At 35.5% G+C, this 24,965-nt stretch overlaps 1 protein-coding gene across 1 annotated transcript; it reads left to right on the top strand.

Annotated features, from left to right (window-relative positions):
- Positions 1-11,328: 11,328 nt before the first annotated feature.
- LOC113291010 lies at positions 11,329-14,251 on the top strand. Its single transcript, XM_026540592.1, has 3 exons — positions 11,329-11,922; positions 12,078-13,499; positions 13,856-14,251. The coding sequence occupies exons 1-3, from the start codon at positions 11,329-11,331 to the stop codon at positions 14,249-14,251; spliced, it is 2,412 nt and encodes an 803-aa protein (XP_026396377.1).
- Positions 14,252-24,965: the final 10,714 nt, after the last annotated feature.

Raw genomic sequence — 24,965 nt, 5'->3', positions numbered from 1 at the left:
TCATGTAAGTGAGACCCAAAAAATGATGACATGAATGCAAGATTTTTATTACTTCTTCTATTAGTTCCTTGTTCCTCCAACAAATATTGCTTGTTTTGCCTTGAGCATAGAGTATCAGTCTCTGACAATCACCTTCCACCCAAAAGTCCTTTAAGTTCATACTCTTAGCCCACTTTGATGCTTCCAGCATACTCAGAGCTTCTGTTTCTTCTGCAGATGAAGCTTGTAAAGTTCCAGCTCTGGCTTGACTAGTAGTTCATGTATCAGCACAATTGATTGAACCATAACCAGCAGAGTTTAAAGCATTAGTCCATGAAGCATCAAAATTTAGTTTAAATTGATTTGGAGGTGGTTTTGTCCATCCTTGGCCTATGTGAATTGCCTGTCTAGATGAGTTAGAGGAACTGTTGACTTCTTGGCCCATGTTTTCACCAGAATGTGATTTCAATGTGGACCAAAAAGCTAGATGTCTTTGTACTGCTAGGGATAGCTGAATACCTGTGGTAGATTTGGATTGGAAAACCCTAATGCATATTTCCTTCCTATTTCTATGTCAATATTTAAATTTGCCCCTGCAATCCAACAACATACATATTTGCAAAAGATAAATTAGCATCATTATTATGGTTTAAACCTACTAGATGAGGTAACATGGATACTGTCTTTGCATATGGGCGCTCGAAGAAAAGATGCTTAAGAGATTCACACTCATGATTACATAAAGCACAGTTCAACTCTATATCTTTCATGAATTGACCTAATTTTTTCCTAACAGGCAAAAAATTGTGGATACATTTCCACAGGAAACACAATTCAACTCTATATCTTTCATGAACTGTTGACCAAAAATATGTCTCCCACAGAAGTACCTATGAAGTTTTTGTTCCGTCTTTTGATAAATCAAGGTGAACAGGAACCAATTGATAATCTGGTCATATATTCCCAAAGAACAGCCTTGAAATATCAATCACCTCACAATAACTTAACTATATGGTAGTGGAACAAGTTATTGTGGAATCACAAAGAATGAGACGAAGAGCTTTGTGATTACTTTTTTTTATCTTACCTATCGGAGATAAATTCGAGCCAATCTTAGAGAAGATAGTACTCAATACGATAGAACAAGTAAGCTCATAACAAGCAACTATAGAGAAAATCGTTGGGCCTGGCTTCGGAATCCCAATGAAGCCTTTAAGTCGTTAACCTATAATGGTTTTAGGAAAAACCTAGGTTAAAGGAGAATCGACTCTAGTCGCAACTAGTATCACACGGAAGGTATGGAGATTATGTTTTCCAGTTGCTAGAGTTCTCCCTTATATAGTCTTCAAATCAGGGTTTGATAGCTTTAAAACAAAGCAATCAATATTCACCGTTAGATAAAAACCTGATTTAAGATTCAAGCTAAGTTTGCTTAAAACCAAAGCAATATCTCTCCACTGTTAGATGGTCTTAGCTTGTTACACACAAATGAAACATACCTTCATTTAGATATGGGTATAACCATACCTAAACGTGTATATTGAGTTGGCTCAATAACAGTTAACCGAAGTTAGCCATATGAACATTTTTGTGTTAACCACATTCATCTAACACTTCTAGATCAAATGAATCTAATTGTGTTACTCATAGAGTTGTTCAATTGTTTATATTCTCATAGAAGTATACAAGACACAATTGAAACAAAATCGGAATTTGATTCATGATTGTACAAAGTACTTATTCAAGAATCAATTCATGAACATTAAGCCACGGTTTGCAAAGATTGCATTCCTTAATTTATTAATATATTTGTTCATGAGTATGAAATCATACTTAACCGATTTTAGAACTTAAACCAACTCAGTTTGCAAATGGGTACGCAAACTTAAATTCCGGACTTTGGTCTTTTCCGACAGTTCGCAAACGGGTACGCATACTGTCGTTCCGTACCTAACTCAGGTTGAACCGTTCGCATACTGGTATGTATACTTGGTTCCCAGACTTTAACAGTTAAAATCGTTCACATACTGGTATACAAACTTGTTTTTCGGACCTGAATCATACACAACAGTTTGCATACTGGTATGCATACTGTGCTATATCCAAACAATGGTTAATTGTTCTAAACTCCCATTTCAATCATTGAAACATCCTTAGAAGACGACAATAGCTGTCTCACACAAACTATTAGCTTATAAGTAATTTTTTAAGTGATCGAATGATCAATACGAAACATTCCGAGTCGACATCAAATGACTGTCTCACACAAATCATGTAAGATGTTCACATGATCACCTTTTGACTTATTATTTAGTTTCCAACTAAACTCTTCAAGAACAATGATGAACGTAGATAAAGCAAAAAGCTTCCAACACATATTTCGAGAAAGATATAAGTGAGTTAAACTCAGCTTGAAATATCAAATATGTATAATGTAAAAGTATATATAGCTATACGACTTAGTCTCAATAGGAGATAGAATAGAATACTTCTGAGTGATAGATAAGTTTTAGTCTCCACATACGTTTTGTTGATGAAGATCCTCCAAACTCTCCTCGGTAGATCTTCGTCTTCAATCGATGAACGATGTGAAGTCTAAAACTATAAGCAAATTCAAATACCAATTAATTTCCACTAACTTATTAATTAACGTTAATCAATTAGGAGCAAACTAGCCATTAATTAAAAACAATTGGTTAAAGATTTTTGAAATGACTTCAAGATGACCAGTTTTGTCTTCTAGTGGTAGACCTCAAATCAGCTAGCAATATAGTGACGTATTTACGTAAAATCTTCCTTTTGGCTCTGATGTGTTTACGTAAAATATTTCTTTTGTTTCTGATCCAACCATTCGCGGTACACGTAGTTATAATACCACAATATGAGTTAACCAGTAGTTCTGCGTATGTTATTTTCAAACATCGTTAGGCTTCCAAACATAAACCATGCAGATGTATCTTTTCCTTGACACTGGTTTGGTGGATGAATGCTCGCCTTAGACATCAACATTAGTAGATTAAAACCAGTTATAAATTTAGAAAAGAGAATGCTTCGAAGAGTTATTTCCGGAATTCCCTGAAAGTCTGCCCGAGTTGCAGTTATCAAAATGTCATAAACCAGAAAGAGACGAATCGAAAAATTTCAGATTCACTATACGCTTCCCAGTACGATCGCCGGAAAATGTTATTGTCTTATGTGAAAGTCTAAACACAGGCTAAGGATTTTGGATTCAACTCCCTCATCCCTTTTTAAGCTGGCATTCCCATTTAACAGCATGATATGATATAATAACTACGTTATATGATATGGATCACCATATGAATATATGATAATATTGATTTATTAACGATCACATGCACAAGGGACTGGTTTACTCGTAGCACTGCTACAAATCAATGTTTTCTTTATAGTACACAAGTGTGCTAGATTGCAACAGACTGTCTGCACATTTTTGGTACTCTAAGTCTAAGATAATCAAAACTAAAACGACACTCCCCCAGATGATTAGTTTATTCATTTTATCTTTATAATAAAAATAAATATTTAAATGTCATGAACATAGAAACCTTTTGACTTTGGTTGAAGAACTGTTGTAATATGTTCACAAACATAAGTGAAAAGAAGTACAATATTCATCCATAAGGTCACCCATTTTGATTTCTGAATCTTTTGCAATTTTTATTTCAAATTTAACCTTGATCTTAATAATATATTACACTATATTCTATTCTGAATTTTCAAAGCTCTCTATAACGATATCACTCCAACTGATTCACTAAATGCTTCAAAAAAAAAAGAGCCACTAACGGATGGGTCGATGATGATCACACCATCACATGCCTCATGGGATATTAAAGGGAGGCGGACGCCTACAGTACCGCCTATGTCTACATAGGTGAACAATACTCCAGTGTAGAGCCTAGAGATCTCCGTATAAGTTGAATCTGGCTTTTAAATTTAATTTTGAGCATCGCAATCAATTAACGTACATGGATGATCAAAAAGAAAGAGTACAAATTGGCATTTGAAAAATGTGCCCCATTCGGACACACGCCACATGGTTCGGCTTACAAAAAATGTTTCACGGAATTGGGCAACGGAAAACCTATAACTCGCTTTCTTCGTTTAGTTCAGGTGGTTCAGTGGGATTTAAGCTTTTTTCCTGTGTCGTTAAATATTATCTTTGTTTCTGCAAAAGTGACAAATGGAGTAATACAATTGAGTGTTGACAAGTGTTGAACCGGTTGTTGATATTATTGCCTAATCACTTTACTTTGATACAAAATTAAACTGGAAAGTCCGTTCTCCTTTCTCTCCTCTCATTTCCTTTTCTTTCTAAGAAAAAAAATCTTAGGCTAATTTCTATGGGTTAGATTTAACTGTTAAATTGGTCAAAAAGTGTTTTAAATTATGAAAAAAATATGGGAAAAAAGTTAACACTAGCATTGGATATTTCTCTCTCCTAGCAAGTGCTCGCAGTTCAACTAGCAGCGAGATTGAAACGCTGAATGGTTCAACGCTCAAAAAGTGTTTTTAACGCTGAACGGTTCAGCGCTGGGAGATAAATTTTATGATCTAACGGCTGAGATTTAAAACGCTAAACCAAACAGCGCTCAGCGGTGAACCAAACAACGTTCTATAGTGGTCCCAGAAGACGTGGATGACCAATCTAGATGCTAGATATCTAGCCCATAGGACTTAGGAGGTTGCCCTAGCTGACGTGGATGACCAATCTAACAGCTAGATATCTAGCCCATAGGACTTAGCCTTAGCGTCCATTAATCTCTTGCTCAGATTTGGTCCTTTTGGATCAGATCTGAGCAAAATTTCATTTTTTTTTAATTTTTAATCAAATAAAAGTAGTTTTTTTTTTGCTTTTTAATGTCATGTGACATATTTCTTCGCTATTTGGAGCGATTTTTCTTCGCCATTTGGGGTGAGTTTCTCTTTGCTTTGAGAGCGATTTATTCAAACCTTGATCGCTGGTTCGTGACTTGCTATTCTCGATTCAAGAACATCGACAATCTAACACGGTATTTCTTAGAATCCATATTTAATCCAAATGATTTAGGGCATCCATGTTCGTTTAGAGTTACAAGATTTTGGGCAAATAACTCCTTTTTTATAGGAGTATCTCTTATTGAAGAAGAAGAAAATCAGATTAACTGGTCGGAATCGATTCCAGATTATACCATCATCCTTCCCTACTACATTTACAAAAATTGGGTATCTTTACGGTATATGGCTCTTTCTCTTCACGATGTACTTGTAATTTATATCTTCATTTGTATTAGGGTTCTTATTATCTTGTACTTTGATGTTTTTGTTATTCTTGTAAGCGATCATGTAATCACATTTTGATTTGAATAAATTCAAATTGTTGATTGACCAAAAAAAAAAACTGATATAATTGGGGGCCCCAAAAAACAATTAGGGGCCTCCCAGTAGAGGACAAAAAAGGTCTCTGAAACCTAAATCGAGTCACCCCTTAGCCAAAATATTTTTAAATGGCTAAACTGCCCTGAATGGTTGGTATTAAAACGTAATTAAGTTAAGTTAATTAGTATAGTTAGATTATGTTAGATTAAATCAGATTTTAGATTATTTTTTTTTTTTTGTGAGTTGAGAAGAAGAAGAGGAGGTTTTAAAGGAAAAATTAGGGTTTTTAGAAATAAGTAATTCAAGTAGGGGAAATGATGTTGGGGAAGGTTCAGGCAACAATGATGATTGTGTAATTTGTGTTGATGGTAAGATTATCTTAAATTCTCCCATGGATTGGATATATGTCACAACATAGAGAAAGAATCGCTAATGCCGAGAGATGTATACCCCAACGACTCTATAAAGTCATTGACACCAAAATGACGACTCAAACTTGCAACTTTTCCAGGTTATGAAAAATCGTCAGGGTAATATGATATACCTTGACGACTCTTAACTCGGGTCAGAAAGAATCGTTATTTTATGTATTTATACCAAGACGACTCTGAAAGATTTTGGGACAGAGAGGCTGTTTGTTTTTCACTTGGTGTCGTTGACGTTTAAAAAAAGATCGTTCATAGAGGATCGTCATAGGTTTTTATATTATGTTAACGATTCTAATCTAGGGTAAAAAAATATGAAAACCAGAAATATGGTCGTTATCTTGATCATCATATACTGTAATGATTTTTTATGGTCTCTACATGCATATGAAAAACCGTTAGGGTTTAGACTTGTCGAATTGACGACCCTTTTATTGTAACTGAAAATTTTCAGGTGAAGATTTTTTTTTTCTTTTTCTTGGAGTCGTTAATGGAGAAGAAGAGAAGAGTCGAGAGTGTGAGAGGGGAGGGAGTGATTTTTTTTGTTTAGAACTAGAAATGAATTGGGGCTTAGGATTAAGGGTTAATAGGTTTTTAAAATTTATTTTTAGTAAAAATTAAAATAGTACTTTCACAAAATTTTAATACACCACTGAAAAATTTGGGGTGCAAACAAAATGGGTGAGCCCCTAATTGTTTTTGGGGGCCCAATTAAACGAGGAAAATTAACTGTAATGCAACTAAGGATTTAGTCTGGATTTTTTTTTTTTGAAGCATAGATTTAGTCTGGCTGAGGAGGTAACCGACCGAGATCAACACATATTTTAACTTTGAGGACATACAATGATTAAACGTTACACATCCACAGTGTATCTATTTATGAAACTCGCCCCGGTGGTATATCCCTTAAATTTTGATTTTGGATCGGAAAATAGTACTCTATTAAATGTTGTAGTGTCTCTCTCTTTCCTTCACATGGGAGAATTGACGATTCATACGTCTATTATTACAGAATTCCGTATATGTAGTAAAATGGAAAATTCTTCTTTGCTACTATGGTAAGAATTAAAAGAGTCGACTCATACTCATAGGATGGGGACTCTATCACACAAAAAATAGGAAGGGGACCAGCAGCATTCCCTCCCTCGTCTCTTTCAATGGAAAACGTAGAGGGTGTGTGCCATTGTCTCATCTTTTGACATCTCTACTGTCCCTTCACCTGCGCACCAAAGTAGTGCGTAAAGGGCGAGACGTCCGTTTCAACGGATGCAATTTAACCTATCCTTTTTAGATACAATTTCTTACTGGAATATAATGAGGAGGGATCCCCTCACACTTTTATTATCACACCATCTCACACGTTAGACGTCATTTTTACGAATTAAAACAAAAAACATAACGGATTTGAAGCTAACATTTTGGGGATATAATACTATTACATAGCTGTACTTTCCTATCAAAAATGTGTGTATTCCGAGACGTATAACGCCATCGTCAACTACTATGAAAATGAGCCGTTGAAAATCTGTGGATTCCTGGACATCGAAATTAATATCGGTAGATGGTGCGGTTTTATATTTCGGAATGAGTTCATTTTTGGTAGGAATGTTGATCCTAGTAAGAAGAACATATCCTCAAAATATTAGCTTCAAATCCGTTATGGTTTGGTTTTTAGTCGCAAAAATAACGTCCAATATGTGAGATAGTGTGATAATAAGAATGTGAAGAGATCCTTCTTCAAATATAATTTACATTTTATTACCAATATTTACCAATAAAGATTGAGCAGACTTTCTTAAATACTGCAACTTTTTTTTTTCGAAAAAGAGGAAAGGCTCATAAATTCATTAATACCTCCGATCTAAAATCAGAACGATTACAAGAGATTTTACAGATTAACAGAGCATCATACATCAATATTCCAGCATTTTCCGGACTCCACAAATTCTGATCATAGGATTCCATCTTTACTACTAACTCTACCATTCCATAACTCCAAGAACAGTGTAACAATATAACTAGGTTAAATGGCCTTAACTGTTTTGTTAGGAACAAAAACAAACTACACAGACATGCATATTGCAGCAGTGTAGGGATCATCAAATGATCCAACCATTTCTCAGGGTATTTTAACTTGTGTTTAACTAAACTAACTAATAAGTAACAGAGATTTAATGGATCGGTTTGAATCGGTAAGAAAAGATCTGAATCGGTCTGAATCAGTCTCTGAATCGGTGTCTTTGTGTCTGAAGTTACTACTGGTGTCTTGGTTTCCGGTGTCTTGGTATCCGCTATCTCGGTTTTTGATGAAGCTGCTTCCATGGTGATTCGATTTGTTACCGAAGATCTTGGTTCAGTTGCTGGAGATATTGCTTTATTACTGATGTTGATGATGATACCACTAGAGAAGAGATTCTGAAAACTAAAGCCTATTTTCAACACTTCAGTTTCAAAACAAAAATCAAGAAATCCGCAGCAAAGAATAGGGAAAAAACCCAATTAGATCTCGCAAAAACACCAATTGATTAAATACTGCAACACTGACCAGATAATTTACATAAATTTAATTAACACTCAAGAACACATCGTGATCTAGAAATTGCTATTGAAATCCATAATCGTCCACTTGCCTCAATATATGTGTATATTTTTCCCTTTTGTTACACAAAGGAAAAACTCAAAGACTGACTCAAAGAATTTTTCAAGACCGACTAACACAGCAAAATCAGTCACAAGCAGTATGGTCCTGGTTTTCGCGTCCAGCAAAATCACTTGCCTTAATATTCCCATCACTCCAAAATTTTATGAAAGAAAAATTCACCTTGTGACTCAAGTTTGTTTGGCCACCCAAATTTTTTCTTGTTAACAAAAACTTTACTCCGTGATCCAAAAACTATACGGCCAAAAATTTTCATTTATCCAAATAAATTCTGGTAATGCAAATTTCTACCTTAACTCAAGAATTTTGTCGTGAATAAAAATTTACTCCGACATACTGTAATAGCAAATATGAACAAAAATCTTGCAACAGAAAATATACATAACGAACTTAAATCTACCACGGAAACTCAACAATTCATCACCGCCCAAATTTAGCATGCAAAATATATATTTTGTCTGATTTTTTTTTGCTTCTTGTGATCAGAAATCTACCTGTAGATGGTGAAATTTGGATAAGGGGCGAAAGTGTCATTTCAACCTTATAGAAAGAATTCAATTCTCACGGAGAGATTAAGCCCCTGGCCTTCAAGGCATCCTTAGCCCGATTTCTAGTATACGTCCCCGCGAGACACTGCTGGTCGTGATGCTGTGATTCCTAGCGCACATCCTCGACGATAACTGCTTGTCACGTAGGTTCTGTAGAGCGTAAAACATCCCCGGAAGACTTATGAACCAGAATGGACGCAATTCCAGCATGTCTTCGCGAGACGCAGCTGATTGTGATGCCATGATTCCTAGTATACATCCTCAATGAGATACTGCTGGTCATGTAGGCTCTGTAGATGCATAAATACGTCCCCGACGGACTTACGACCCAGAGCGGAGATTTGCATATCTCCTGTAAGCACGACTCACCCTATTTGAGATCAATGATTGATTCCTAGTACATCATCGCGAGATACACTGGTCATGTCTGCTCTAGGCTCTGACTCGACTTACTGAGGTTTCCGAATAACTCCTAGGACATCCCCGCGAGATACGGTTGTTATTCTGCCTCCGAGCCCTTTCGACAGACTCCTAGAACATCCTTTCGGGATACACTGGTCTTGTTGGACCATCATATGGACACATAGTTGATTCCTAGCACATCTCTGCAAGATACGCTGGTCAAAGACAAGTGATTCAAAGTCTCGCAGAGGTATTAATTGGGCATACAAAACCTTTTCTCTCTCCCCAGGATGAGTCCCAGCTGACCATAGAGAGATTCAGATCCGTTAAGAAAATCTTCGGAGGGATTTTGAATCTTTGATCCTTCTGCAAAATCTCGGAGAGATTCAAATTGAATATACATTTATGTTTATTTTCTGTCTAACTTAGTTGTTGTTGCTACTATTATTAGTTGGAGAACTATCACATTTTCTCTCATGTTTTTACGTTTAATTGCAAATTTTTGAAGAATTCGGGTGATGAAGATCCCAGGGTTCATCACTGGTTTATATACAGGTTGAACATGATGAAGAAGACCGTTAGAAAAGGGATTGAAATAGGGTCGCAATTTTGTTTCTTTTAGTTTGATAACACGTGTAACCCCACCATTACTTAAGGTTGCACATGTTTTGCACGTGCTCTGAGTCACGAGTTGAGTTTTTACTGACACAGTATTCCAACTCGACCCTAATAAAAAGGTTAAGGGGCTTAAATGTTTTTTTTTATTGGTTAAATTATTAATGCATATATACACTAAATGTCATCAGTTGGCTTTTTTTAAAGAAAAGGATTAAAAAAATCTAATTAAGGACATTTTATATAATGACTCTTAATGCAGATTCCTCAGCAGCTCACAGGGTCATTACTGGAGATAACCAAATAGTAAATGCTGATGGTGAAAATCAGGTATACACATTTCTCATATTTGTTTCTTTACTAGCTCATTCTATTTTTGATCATTTTTATAATTACTTGGTTTTTTCCTTTTTAGTTACATTTTAATTTCCTTGCATATCAATTTCCTTAAGAATTCTCATGGTTTGTTTACTGTCTGCATCTTTTTTATCCTTGCAAACATGAAAATCCTATCTTGGAATGTCCAGGGTTTTAAAAATGTTTCTACTAGAAATCATTTAAGCGATCTTATCAGAGCTCAAAACCCTGTCATTATATTCTTGTGTGAAACAAAAATAAGTAGAAACAAGTGTCAGCCACTCTTAAAACAATATCAATACCCCAATTGAAGATACATTGAACCTGAAGGATTATCAGGAGTCCTAGTTTTATTATGGAAGAATGGTTTCATGTGTGACATTGTGGATACTCATTACTATATGTTTAATGCAATAGTTCAATCTGATCCTAGTAAACCTGAGTTTCTTCTAACTTGTATGTAAGGATTTTCCAATTATTCTAAAAAGAAAGAACAATGGGGTTATATTCAGCAGATTAGTGAAAATAATAGCAATCCTTGGGTAGTTCTAGGGGACCTAAACTTTCACTTAATTGATAGTGACACAGGCACTACTTCTTCTACTGATGGGTGGGTGAATATCATTGTTTCTAATAGTGGCTTAGAGGATATAGGCTTTGTAGGAAAGAATTATACCTAGAGCAACAATAATTTGGGAACTGGGACTATTAAATCTAGAATAGATATGACTTTAGTTAATGGTGGATAGAATCTTAAATTCCCCAAAACTAGATTACTGCACCTCACCCAAATAGGAAGTGATCATAGCCCAATTATGCTAGATACTGATGTTACCATACCCAATTATTGGAAGCCTTTTAAATTTTTTATCACTTGGCTCAATGATGAAACCTGTTCCGTTGTCATTACTAATGCTTGGCAGACCAATGTTACTGGCTCTCCTGGGTATTAGCTGGTTACTAAATGTCAAGAACTAGAAAGGAACTCTCCTTATGGAATAAAGAGCACTTTGGTGACATCAACAACAAGGTGAACAATCTTCAAAAGGAACTCAACCAGCTACAAGAAATACCTCAAAGTAGTAATACTGAGGGTGAAATCATCAGGGTCAACAATGATCTCAATAAGTGGCACAAAATCAAATCAGAATTCTATCAACAAAAGGAAAGGGATCAATTTATTAAATATATGGACACCAACAACAAATTCTTTCACACAAAAGTCAACAAAAGAAGAGTAAGGAACAACATAGATGTCATTCAAGACCATAACAACAATTGGCTTCAAACTAGAGATCAAATAGCTCAGCACTTGACTCACCATTTCAAAATCATCAGTACAACCAACAATCCAGTTATTGATGATAACTTTTACTCCATTATACCATCAATCATTACTGCAGAACAGAATGTCACACTCACTAGAATTCCAAGCAGTGAAGATATATTTTCAACTCTCAAAAGCATGGAAAATTGGAGCTCTTCAGGGCAAGAAGGGTTTCAAGCTGACTTCTACAAAAGTCTGTGGGAAACAGTTGGAGAAGATGTTTGCAACGTGGTCAATAAATTCTTTGAAACCAAACATATACTGAAGCAAATCAATAAGACATACATCTCTATAATCCCAAAGAAGAAGAAGTTTATAAGTGCAGGTGATTATAGGACAATTGGTCTATGAATCCAGTGATGTAGAAAATCATCTCCCCTTACCAGGCTGCTTATGTTTCGGGGAGACTCATCAGTGATAATACAGTTCTTGCTCAGGAGATTATTCACTCAATGAAGAAAAAAAGTGGTGATAATAGATGGATGGCACCTAAGTTAGACATGTCAAAGGCTTTTGACAGGTTGGAGTGTCCTTTCTTTATCGAAGTTCTTTCTTATTTTGGTTTTAATGATGATTTTTGTGATCTTGTACAACAATGCATCAACATAACACAACTTTCAGTGATGCTTAATGGGTCTCCTTGTGAAGCTTTTACACCAACAAGAGGCATTATGCAGGGTGATCCCTTATCACCTTACCTATTTATTCTTGCAATGGAATTTCTTTCAGGACAGCTCATAGAAGCTCAACAAGACAGTAGAATTAAAGGAATTAAAGTGGTTTCCTTAGCACCAGCCATTAATCATCTACTTTTTGCAGATGATTGCTTGATCTTTACTCAAGACAATGTCACCACAGTCAATAACTTATTGGAGCTTCTACAACATTTTAGCTCTCAATCAGGTCAAGTGATCACTTTTGAGAAGAGTGCAGTTTACTTCATCCAGAAAACCAAACCAGAGGTAGCAAACACAATAAAGCAAATACTGGGAGTCAAAAGCATGAACTCTAAAGAGAAGTACTTGGGGTCACCATTGATTATCGGGCACTCAAAGCAAGAATCCTTCAAAAGTATTAAAGAAATTTTTGAGAGAAAATTTAACACATGGTCATCCATATCCCTTTCACAGGCAGGAAGAGGTACAATGATTAAGCATGTTCTCAATGCTGTTCCCATATATCAAATGGGAACTTTTAAATTACCTTCTAATCTTCTTCGGCAGCTAACTGCCATTGAGAGGAAATTCTTTGGGGGACATCATTCTAGCAAGGGGCATAATCCTACAACATGGATGAGTATTTGCAGGCCAACTGAAATGGGTGGACTTGCTTTTAGGGACCTGGAAAAGCTGAATTTGGCTCTCCTCACCAAATTGCCCTGGAGAATTTGCAGTGAATCTGACACTTTAATGGATAGAACTCTATCAAGCAAATACTTCAATAATGGAGATTTACTTCATCAAAATATTACAGCAAAAAACCGCTCTTATGTCTGGAATGGGATCTCAAAAGGTCTAAAGATTGTTCAGCATAACTACTTCATAGAAATCAATAATGGGAGAAAAACAAAAATCTGGAGGGACAGATGGATTATTGGTATGCTTCATCCACCTTCTCCTCAAAATGATCATTATAGGTTTTATGAAACTGTGGAAGAGTTAATGGTTCTTGGAACATCTCAGTGGAACACTCAACTAATTAGTTTTTTATTTGATGCTGATACTGCTCTTAAAATCCAAGCTCTCTTTATAGACAGCAACAAAGAAGACAACATGATTTGGATGCCTGCAAAAGATGGAGTTTTCTCTGTAAAAAGCACTTACAAAATGTTGTCTTACAATGATAGTGATGTCTAGGTAGAAGGCGGACAATAGAGAGGAAAGTATGGAAGACACCCTGGAGATGCAAAGCTCCACAAAGGATTAAACTCTTTGCATGGAAATGCATAAGAGGCCTTCAATCATCTAAATACAAGAGAGCAATTTACAACAACAGTCTTGAAGTTAACTGTGATATTTGTGGCCACAGTGAAGAAACAATTGGACATATCCTTCTTGAATGCAGACATGCCAGAACAGTCTGGAGGGGTATTAATATCAATATAGACACAGTCAGAGCAAACTGCAGTTCTGTATCAGAATGGGTAACAAGTTGGTTTTCTCAGTACATTCAAACTAAGGATGATAAATGGCTGTATACTCTGGTGATTGGAGCATGGATATTATGGAAGGATCGTTGTGATGTGGTTTTTCAGGGAGTTACTCTTAACCCTTTTTCTTCAATATGTAAAATCCATTACCATCTTGCTTCTCATATGCATGAATCTTATACTGCTGTTTTAACTAACTCTAATATATCCAGATGGAAACCTCCATTAGAAAGCATATTGAAATACAATACATATGGCTCTTTTGACTCAGATTCTAATCAATTTGGCACTGGTATTGTGCTGCGTAATTCTACAAGTAGCTGTATTGGCACCAAAGGAACCTATGGAAATGGAGCACTAAGTCCAGAGGATGTGGAGTGTATGGATATTCGTGAAGCGTTATTATGGTAAAAATCTTGAATCATACAAAGATCCAGATAGAGGCAGATGCAAAGCTCGTAATACAATCCATCAACGGTCATTCACTACTCATCCAGTGGGAGAATAGGAATATAATAAAGGAGATAAAACATTTAAGCTCCTATGTTGTTTTATGAACTTTTGATTATGTAATCCGAGATGACAACCAAGTAGCAAATGTTATTGCTAGGTCAGCTAGAGAAACTAGAAAATCAACTGAACTTTTTAGTGACTTTGATTCTGCAATTTGTAATCTCCTATCCGGAGACCAAAACGCAACTCATTAATAAAATTATTTTCTTATCAAAAAAAAAAGGACATTTTGTATAAGTAGAAGAAAATAGGTGCATTTTATTAATAAGGTTTTCAAAGAGAACACTTTGTTAAAAATCTCTTATTTTTTCATCCAAAAAAATGGCCACACACGAATTCTGATACGAAGGTATCCGTATTTGAAATATGTAAATATGCAACTTTATACCTTATTATATACTAGAGCATGATATATTCGTTTGTTCTTAAGAATATTTATGCTAGTTTTTATGTGTATCGTTTATTTGTTGGTACTTCGTAAAATTACAATAATTCGACTACTTTTTTCATTAGAATGTAACACTAAATTAAGTTGATAAATCACATCTTCCTCCACCAACACCACAACAACCAAATGCTATCACTGACTATTACCACTAACGTCATTTTCTCAACCACCACTAGAACAACAATCAAATACTATCATTGTACATCATCATACTAACGCAAACGCCTCCTCTGGTACCACTAATGCCACTGCTCCCACCACTATAGTAACCATGAATAAATATGATTATTAGCCAATTCGTTGTCGATTAATGAAGATATAACATACATTAAATGAGATATTCATGCATTGGATATCCCTTCATAGTGGATATGTGAAGGGGTGTTGATTCTTCAACAATATTTGTTGTGTAATTCTTCCGTCTTATATAGGAGAAAAATTCAAATATCTTACATTAAGAAAAAAAACCAAGGTTTCATAAATTTCTATCATTTTCCTTATCGTTCACCTATGCCGGATAACTAGCTCATTAAACTACTTTGGATGATACCCATTGAACATTAATAAGGGCATATATGTCAAAACATTATAATATGAACTCCGTTTATCCAGTTGGACAAGCAAAAATCTCATTGTTTGTACCCTCAATAAAACGACCGCAAAGCCCGCATAGCCCGGTTTCACTTCTGCTAACCCAAAAAAAGATTCCTTATGTCTTGTTTCCCCGGTTACTCGCACATGAAGTTTACACTTAGGTTCTAAGGATAGACTATACACACACATAGGTCTAAACCCTAACCTTTTCTATGCTTTCTAACCCGGAGAAAAATCATTATATCGAAATATTAATAAAATATCTCTCCCTACATGAATTTGTCCGTGGATGTAGGCAGTTAAATTCTCATCTCCATTATTCATTATTAGTTCGTCTTTTAACCCTATTTTCTATGATCATCATTAAATCAATCGTGTCTTGTGCTAAAAGTAATTTTTGGTACAAAGATTGGCGCCGACTAAGGGGATTCGTGAAAAACAATAGTGTTTTTCAGTGAGAAAGGTACGACAAAACCTTGATAAACATTTTCCAAAGTTCACTAACAGAAAAAATAGGGTTCTGAAAATAGGGTGGCAAAAACAGTCGCTGAAAGTATCTCAGAAACAGTTGCATAAAGCGTCATAACAGAAATATGTGTTACTGAAACCGTTTCCAAAGCATTTTTTTCATCACTGCTCGTCCACGGGATCTGTCCAATCCCGGTTCTGGTTTTCGGTTCACCAAACGGTTCAAACAAGATCAACTTATCAGACATCGCCACATGTTGACGATCTAACATGGTTCACCAGATCTGGAGAAACTGGTTCAACAGTGGTCCAACCATAACCGAATTGGTCTAATCCAGTCAGCAGTTTTGCTGATTCATCACCTGTCATGTCATCTTTTACCGTCTAGTCAGTAGCTAACATGTTAGCGCTGGTTATTGCCATATCAGTAGTTAGGGTCCAGTCAACAACGCCATGACATCATTATGCCACATCAAATTTCTAGTCAGTCAAGACCGATCTGACTCGCCCGATTCGACTCACTATCTTGTATTTTCGATATTTTATTCGTATCAAGTTCTAATCGAGTGATTTTTGGCTTGTTGATTTTCGTATTTGAATTCCTTACAATGTAGAGGAAAAAAATATGTGTTTGAAACATATTCATCTGTATTTGGAGCAGCAACATGACCGAGTTCGGAGTTCGTGGATAGCAAAATTTGCGATTGTATGGATGATCGAGTTCAAAGTTCGTTGGTTTCGTTTCCTGAGGTTCGTCGGCAACATGATCCAATGAAGCTATAACATATAAAGATTGCTTAGACCTTTAAATGTTTAGCCTTACATCACATCGCAAGAAACTAAAGCTTCATGTTGCATGTGAGCACTTAAGTCTTGCTTTTATCGCAAACATTAAATCTTTCCTTGCATGCGAGTACAAAGATTTGCATCTATCCAATTTAAAGTATTGTCTCAGCCATGAGCCCAACACCCAATATTGGTTCAAAGCCTCTACTCAACACAAGAAACATGCCAACATGCCCTAACAGCGAGCATTGTAGCCTTGTACGATGCGAGCATAAAGCCTTTCCACATACACAAACACACTACATTTCCCTTAAGTCTCAACTAGCTCTTAATTAAGCATCACAAGTCCACTACGTAACAAAAAAGTCTCGTCTAACACGTGGGAAGATTCATTACAGGTTATCACAGTTGGGAGTGTCTTTGTAATATTTCTGCAAACAATGGGGCGAGGGGCTGACATCTTAGATAAGATTTTATTAAAGTAAAAAACAGGGGTTCGCACCCCGTTAGCTTCATTTTTCTCTCTTTCCGGACCCTTTTGTGTAATTTCCTCCTTGTTTTCCTGATTAGATGCGCAATCTCATACTTCTTTGGAGAAACCCAATACGTTCTACTACAATAATAACAACTCACGCTTGGGGGAAAGTTACTTCATTGGCAATCGATGCATAAGGAAAAATGAACTTATTAACCCCACAACAAGTTTGAGGTTAAGAGGGGACGATGTTTGTACCCTCTATAAAACATCCGCTAACCCAAAAGAAGGTTCCAGAAGTTTCCTTATGTCTTGCTTACCAAGTTACTTGCGTATGAAGTTTATCTCAAAATTAGGATATAAGATAGACTATATAAATACATATGTCTAAACACTAAGAAAGCCAACGCTTTCGATGCTTTCTAACCCGGAGAAAAACCATTGTATCAAATACATCATAAAATATCTATTCTACGAGGATTCGTCCGTGGATGTAATACCGAACCACGTTAAATTATAGTCTCCATTATTTTTTTTCAGTTCGTTTACTAAGCCTATTTTCCATGATCATCATCAAACCGATCGTGTTTTATGCTAAAAGTAATTTTTGGTACAAACACACATGTCCGCCCAAATAAATTGGACGCAGGAAGTATAAGACATTCGTACATTGGATATTGATAAAAATGTCATTAACTTTACATTGTAGAAAAATAACAACCGCTGAAGGACAATGAGCGCACTTGCTAGTTTAAACTATCAAATCTCGAATTATATTTATCACGTGGATGCTGAGACCATGTATCACGTTCACTGGAAAACTTATGTAATAAAGCTAACATGTTATTTTGTAAGAGATTTGGATCTTGTTATCTAGCACCGTGATCTTGATCTTGACTATAATTATTTATATTTTCAAATTTGTATAGAAACTTGAACATAACCTAACATTCACTAGACTTTTACTTTGTGTATCAGCGCATATATCGAAGTAATATTGATTTATATACGATGTCTTAGTGATCTATATAGACGAAACAAATAAACTGAGGGTTTTGTGTAAGTAGCAACCATAGTTCACCATAATTTGTATTTATATCATATTGCTACTCACTGATGTGGATAGGAACTGGTGATACTAACTGATGCTGAGCGCGACCGACTAATATTAATTGAATTAAAGATTTTTATCTTATTAAGGAATTGTTGGTATCCATCATATCTAATTTGCATATATCAAATTCTGAAATATGCATATATAGTAGTTAAGTCAAATAAAGCCGATTGAACTGTTGTACCCATAAAATATTATAATTCAAATAAATTATTGTATTAGTATAATCTAAGCATATTTCTTAGTCTCTGCCAGTCACAATCATGATATAGAAAGATACTAATAAAAGTCCGATTTTTTTTTTAACATTTGAATGATTGATTTATGATTGTATTTGTTCTTCTAATTGATTTTATAGTTCAAAAGATCGAGTCCAAATTTGTGCACACTCTAAAACCGTGGTGCACATTCCGTCCCTAGTTATTCGTTCAAATCATTATACCTTTTTCTCCCGAACCACCTCTTTTCTAGTTTCTTATTTTACTTTTTTTTTTATCAGAAATTTTACTTTTTATTTTTACTTTAATTAATTTAATCAAAGAAGACGAGTTAAAATCTTCTCCATTGACATTTTTTTTTCTCTCTTTCTCTTTTCTCATCTCCTACACCCATTACTGCCGTTGCTGAATCAAAACAAAGTAAAAATAGGATTTAACGGTTGATCAAAAACAAGATTTGGGTGTCAGTCATTGAATTAAACAAAAAAAAAATTGGTTTCAACATAATTTTTATATTATGAACTTGTCAAAGAAATCAAGATATGATAGATCTACGGATTCAACATGTAACTTATCTATTTTGAAACCAGTCATAACAAATCATTGCAATCATGTATGTACAAACATCTTCTAACACAATGTTCATTGGCACACGTTAAGGCCGGTGAAGATAAAATTCACGTTCTTGTATCAGTAGAACATGGTTGGATTTTTGGGATTTATGATGGTTTTAAATTATGATCCTGATGCACCTGAGTATTCGATGGGTAACCATTACAGGGACGTTTTTTTTTATGAACCAGAAGGTTTGTTTTGAATGTTGAATCATAATTTAGAAAGAGAGGGGAGGTGATTGAAATTTTGGTTAATAAAAACAATTTGAATCCCATTGTGAGTACGAGATCGCCACTTTTATCCAAAGCGAAACTTGGGTTATTGAAAATCAAAAAGATAATCACAACTTAGAAAATATTTGTTAAAAAGATAGAGTGCAGACTTTAAAAAGTAAAAACAAAAAAATGGGAAATCAGAGAAGTAATTTTGATCAATAGGATGGGATGAAATGTGCACCCCGATTTTAGAGAAGTGCACATATTTGGACTCCAAATGATCCATGTTATCTATAACGAGCTCATGCATTTTTGTAAATGTGAAAATTTGTGTAAAGGCAATTCTATGGTAATGTACAAATAAAAAAAAAAAATTAGCCAGCTTATTTGGCAAAGGTGGATTTCTACTATGGGCAAAGTTAATAGGGGATAAAAGAAGCGTGCGGTTGGGACATAACCATGTGTTGCTATTTGTGCCGCTGACGAATTTGGGTAAGCCGCGGGCGTTAAATGGTAAACCACTGGTGGCATGACAAGAACAGCCAACGGGTAAAAACCCAACGTTTTTATTCTCAACGGTTACAACTCTAACTCACTATAAATACCTCTATTTTCAACTGTTTTCACTCACACCACTCCACTCTCTTCTTCCTAATTTTTCAAAAAAAAAATATTCTACTTTTGTTTACAATTCTTAGTAAAAAGAAATTGAACACAGTGAATGCCGTCATAAATAGCATAAGGGGAAAAAGAATATCAACACCCGCTATAAATATCGATTTACTCATAATCGTGATGCAGAGTTTACTTCGTCGAATGTAGTTGTTGGTCCAGATTTAATTCCAGGTTATTTATCGGGGCATCAAGAACGGTTTGCATATTATAGAATAAGAGGTGGATACAAAAAATTTTAAGTCCATTTTATCAAGCTCTACCCTCTTCAGTCCGAGAAAGAGTGGTCCACGACGCCGGTTTTACAATGTAAATCACAGAAAACACAACAACGTTATTACGAAAATATTGATATAAAGGTGGTGGCCTACTAGGCCTGTCAATGGAAGAATATCTGTCAGATATTTAGAAATCCGATATCCGACAGGTTAAGCACTATCAGATATTCGATATCCGATAATATCCTATACGATATCAAAATCAGATATTGATTATGATAGGCTAAGCTATCGGATATTTAACCGATAATATCATGTTCTGAAAAAAATGTTAAAAACTCTTTAAAACATATTCATATTGAAATTTAAGTTCAATTTTCCAAACATTTCATATCGGATATCGGATATTAGGGTAAATCACTAATAAATCACAAAATGGTTAGGGTAAATCACAAATAAATTCATGTTCTATCGGATATCGGATATTAACCAAACGGATAGAGCCTAATCCGATTCCGATAGGTTAAGTAAGAAATATCCGATAAATATCCGTATCTGATATCTGATAAAACGGATAAAATCCTATAGGATCCCGAATACTCGGAAACGGATTTCGAATATCGGACATATATTGACAGGCCTATGGCCTACAACGCACACGTTCCATTTTCTGAACTTTAAAATTGATAAGTTAATTAAACTATAATTAATTTATTTTTAAGCAATTTTTGATTAAATTAATATAATTTAATAAAATTATATTGTTAGAGCATTGCTCGTTTGAACCCACCAAGCGTTTGTATGTCAAGTTTGGTAGTAGTATTTTAGTATCAAAACTCAATTAGAGTCGCTTGATTAAATGTACTAGAGACTAAATTCGTTTAGGTTAGACTATAAAGTCTAGGAATGTTGAGACATACAAGTATTACTCTAAAGACCTGAAGATCATGAAGACGTATCGACTACAACGAAGACATCATCATTCCACTTGCGTTATTGTGATACTGACTTGACTTGTTTCCTTTCTTATCGTTGCTCTCAAATCGTTTAAGATTGAAAACATAACATGCGAGGTTATATTTATTACTCTAGTATTAGACTTGGTCATTTTAGTATTATCAAAGTGTCAAGGATGAATATTTGATTACGAAGTATAACTTTTATCTTTTGAACTTCGTAAACGTGGCATCGACATAATCTATGTAACTCGTTACTTGATTGTGTATTAGATATAGGTGTGATTTTATCCTAGGAAACTATGTTTGATTACTGATAGGATTCTGGGAGAATCCTATTTGTGATAACCGCAATCACACGGTGTCCAACTAGTAGACAGAGGCAAGTACGGGTCGTTCCCACGAGGAGCGGTGGAAATACTCTAATCAATATCTCTAATCGTCTAACCAATAAAGATGTTTTTGGATTTTTAGAAAATAATAAAAATGAAGAAAATAAACTAAACCAATTGAATGAATCCAAAGGAAATATTGGTAACCAGGGTTTATAGTATCCACCACAACTTCTATTCAGTTACTGAAATGAAACATAATCCATGAATTCTTTATTATTCGTTCTATCAACATCACCTATTATATGTATTAGCATCGCAAATATCACTGGTATACCCTAAGCATGGTCCATCAAAATACTAAATCTAAGCATGAACCATCAAATTGCACCAGCGAGAAATTTATACGAAATTAAAATATTGATTCACAAATAATTTATGGCTCTTCTAAGCATAACCCATCAAAGATATTAACCCAAGCATGAAATTATCAAATAATGAGACAAAAAATGTATTTATCAACCTAACAATTACACACAAAGGTTATATAAAATCGGTGAAGCAACAAGTCATTTTTATCATTAAATCAATATATATAAAATCATGGGATTAATTTATTCAAATCAAAACAGTCTTTGTCAAATAACTCAATTCGATTGACCTATACTTAATGTGATTTCAACATAAATCCTAGTTATAAAAATCTAACAAGACATGATTATGGGTTTCTTAAACCCATCAAAAACAATAACAAAAGAGGAAAGGTTAAACCAATGGCGTCGTCTTCTTCCCTTGTTGTTGAGCTCTCAAACAGGCCGTCGCCTCCTTTTTATCTTCTCCGGTTTCTGTTCGGCGTGAAGCCTCACAAAACTCCAGCCGGCCCCACATAGATACTGGTAGACCAAATCCACCACTCTCGTGAACTTCCGGTAAACACCAATATATGATTCAACCAACAATAACAAACTCCATTCCTGTCTTAGCACCAACTTCTGTATACAGCCACATCATCTCAGACAATTTGTTTGCTTCCATAGAATCAACGACAAAACCAATCTTCTGTCATGCCTGCATGGCCTTATCAACCATCGACACAAACCAGGACCTTATACCAACTCCAAAGCACAGCTTCATCTTCTCAACGTTAAATCATAAAGAAAGTCTCCAGACTCCACTTGTTAATCATTCTAGCTCCAGAGCTTTGGCATAAACCCATACGATCATCATCGCCTGCAACCAACTCCACGGATACCATCACTGTTGCTGTAACGAACTCGAGAGAATCACCAAACCTGAAATCGAGCCAACCAGCAACGGACCCATTTCAGTTTGAATGCATTTCTCAATTGCTCTTCCTCTTTCTTCAGAGGCACGGCGTCGGCATTCTCCACCGAGTCAACAGCTTACAGTCCAGTGCATATGTTTGCTTCCTTCGTTTCTTTCCTCTCAGGCCACTGCACCGATCACCTCATTCAGCTACGTTCATATCTCGTTCCATGCTGGTCACAGTTTCACTTTAAATCCAATCTCAGGCTGTATATAAACCCCAAACACCATCTTTGTTGTTGTTGCGTAGAATGAAGTTTCTGTTCAAAACCCATCTTATAACCAGTACAGCCAACACAACTTGTCACTCAACACCACAGCTCATGCCTGTGCTCTCTTCATTATGTCTTGATCAACAGACCCCAAATTATACCATCACTGTAATCTTCGTGGACTGAGTCCTTATGTGGAATGACATCTCCATTTGCTATTCATTGTACTCCTCTGCGAAGTCCCAATCTCCCATTACAAAGTGAAAAGATGGCAGTAGCTTCTCCAATGAGAAATGAGATCTCCTTGCTTTGACAAAAACGGAAGATTCCATTGTTGTTACAAGGAATAAATACCACACAGAAATGTGGTAAAGAGTTGGCCACGTCTCCCATCTTTGTCCTTGAGTTCAGCTCAGGTGCTTGGCTTTATAAAGATAATTCTTTGTTTAGCTACTCCTGGCTTGAGATGACTTAAGCAGGTGCTGATGTATCAGCATACCAGGCCAACCACATTGAATCTCTCTTGCCGTGAGTGATTTGGTGATTGTTGCCGCAAATGTCATTTGAGCTCCCATTTAGCTATTTATTCCACGCATGGTCGATTTCACTTGTACTTTCTACAAAAGCACTAAAATAGTATCATTAGCCAAAATATCAAGTCCTAACTAATATAAATATAGGTACAAAATGTAGTATTTAAGTGCTTATCAATTACATATGTTTAAAAGAAGTTCATATACGATACTTGTTTCATAATAGAAAGGAAATTAATAGGCGTTCTGGTCCGGTTTTCATTGAAGATCTACCGGATGACGAATTCGAACCTAGGTATAACTTTGTTAGAACCGATCTTGACTTATGTTGAGAGCTTGGTAGAATTGATCTTTACCTAGTTTGGGATATGCGGTAGCTACAATCTTGACTTATGTTGGGAATCTTGGTATAACCGATCCTTACCTATTTTGAGATACATGGTAGAACTGATCCTAGCTATTGTTGGGAATCATGGTAGAACCGATCCTTACCTATATTGGGAGTCTTGGTAGAACTGATCCTAGCTATTATTGGGAGCCATGGTAAAACCGATCCCTACCTATATTTGGAAACTTGGTAAAATCGATCTTAACCTATGTTAGAAGTCATGGTAGAACCGGTCCCAAGAGAAAAACCGATCCTTCATATTCACATATTACTTTACGGTTTTGTGTGAGTTTGGAATTAAGATTTGCTAATTAGAAAAGTTCCAGATGTCGACATAATTTGAACATGAGTATAATTCTTATCTTTTATTGTCCAACAAGAACTTCACCCGTGCCGTACGACACGGTCTTCATAATGAGTAAAAGAAGAATATGTCATTTTTAACCGTTGTAATTTTTTTTGTTGGATATATATAGTGACAATATTTTTTGATGTTTTTTTTTTGAGAAATTGCTAGGTTGAACGTAATAGCTGTCTCGAAGAAACCACCGAGTGAAACAAGTAGCGGGACCAACTGAAAACCTTTACTATCCAAATAGTAGATTATTACCCTATCATCCTTGAATTCTTCTAAGGTTGTGTTTATGGATGTCCAGGGACGTGTTTGAAGACATTGGAACTTTGTTAAAGCCATTTGTAATTCCTTTTTGCCATTAAGATGGCTCAAGGTAAACAACTTCTCATAGGTAGTCTATTCTTAGGTTCTTTGTACTCTAACCTAGACTCCTTGGTTATAGACTCCAGTGTTTCAAATGGCTTTATGAAGATTGAATGCTACGCCAACAAAATGTTTCTCCAGACCTTGATTTGGGAACACTTCAAGAATTATGCACCTATTCCTCGTAGTATCTTGCAAGGACTGAACGTTGCTGATGCTCGCCGTATTTTTCCTGAGAAGAATAATGCCAGGATTATGCACTGGTCTACAAAGCAACCTCAATCCAAGACACGTCTTATTTATGTGTCAGAGAATGAATCTGAG

This window comes from Papaver somniferum, chromosome 6, assembly GCF_003573695.1.
Source record: "Papaver somniferum cultivar HN1 chromosome 6, ASM357369v1, whole genome shotgun sequence".
In the NCBI taxonomy this organism is placed as follows: Eukaryota; Viridiplantae; Streptophyta; class Magnoliopsida; order Ranunculales; family Papaveraceae; genus Papaver; species Papaver somniferum.
The sequence above is the reverse complement of the archived record's forward strand: the minus strand, read 5'-3'. Positions and strand labels throughout refer to the sequence as shown.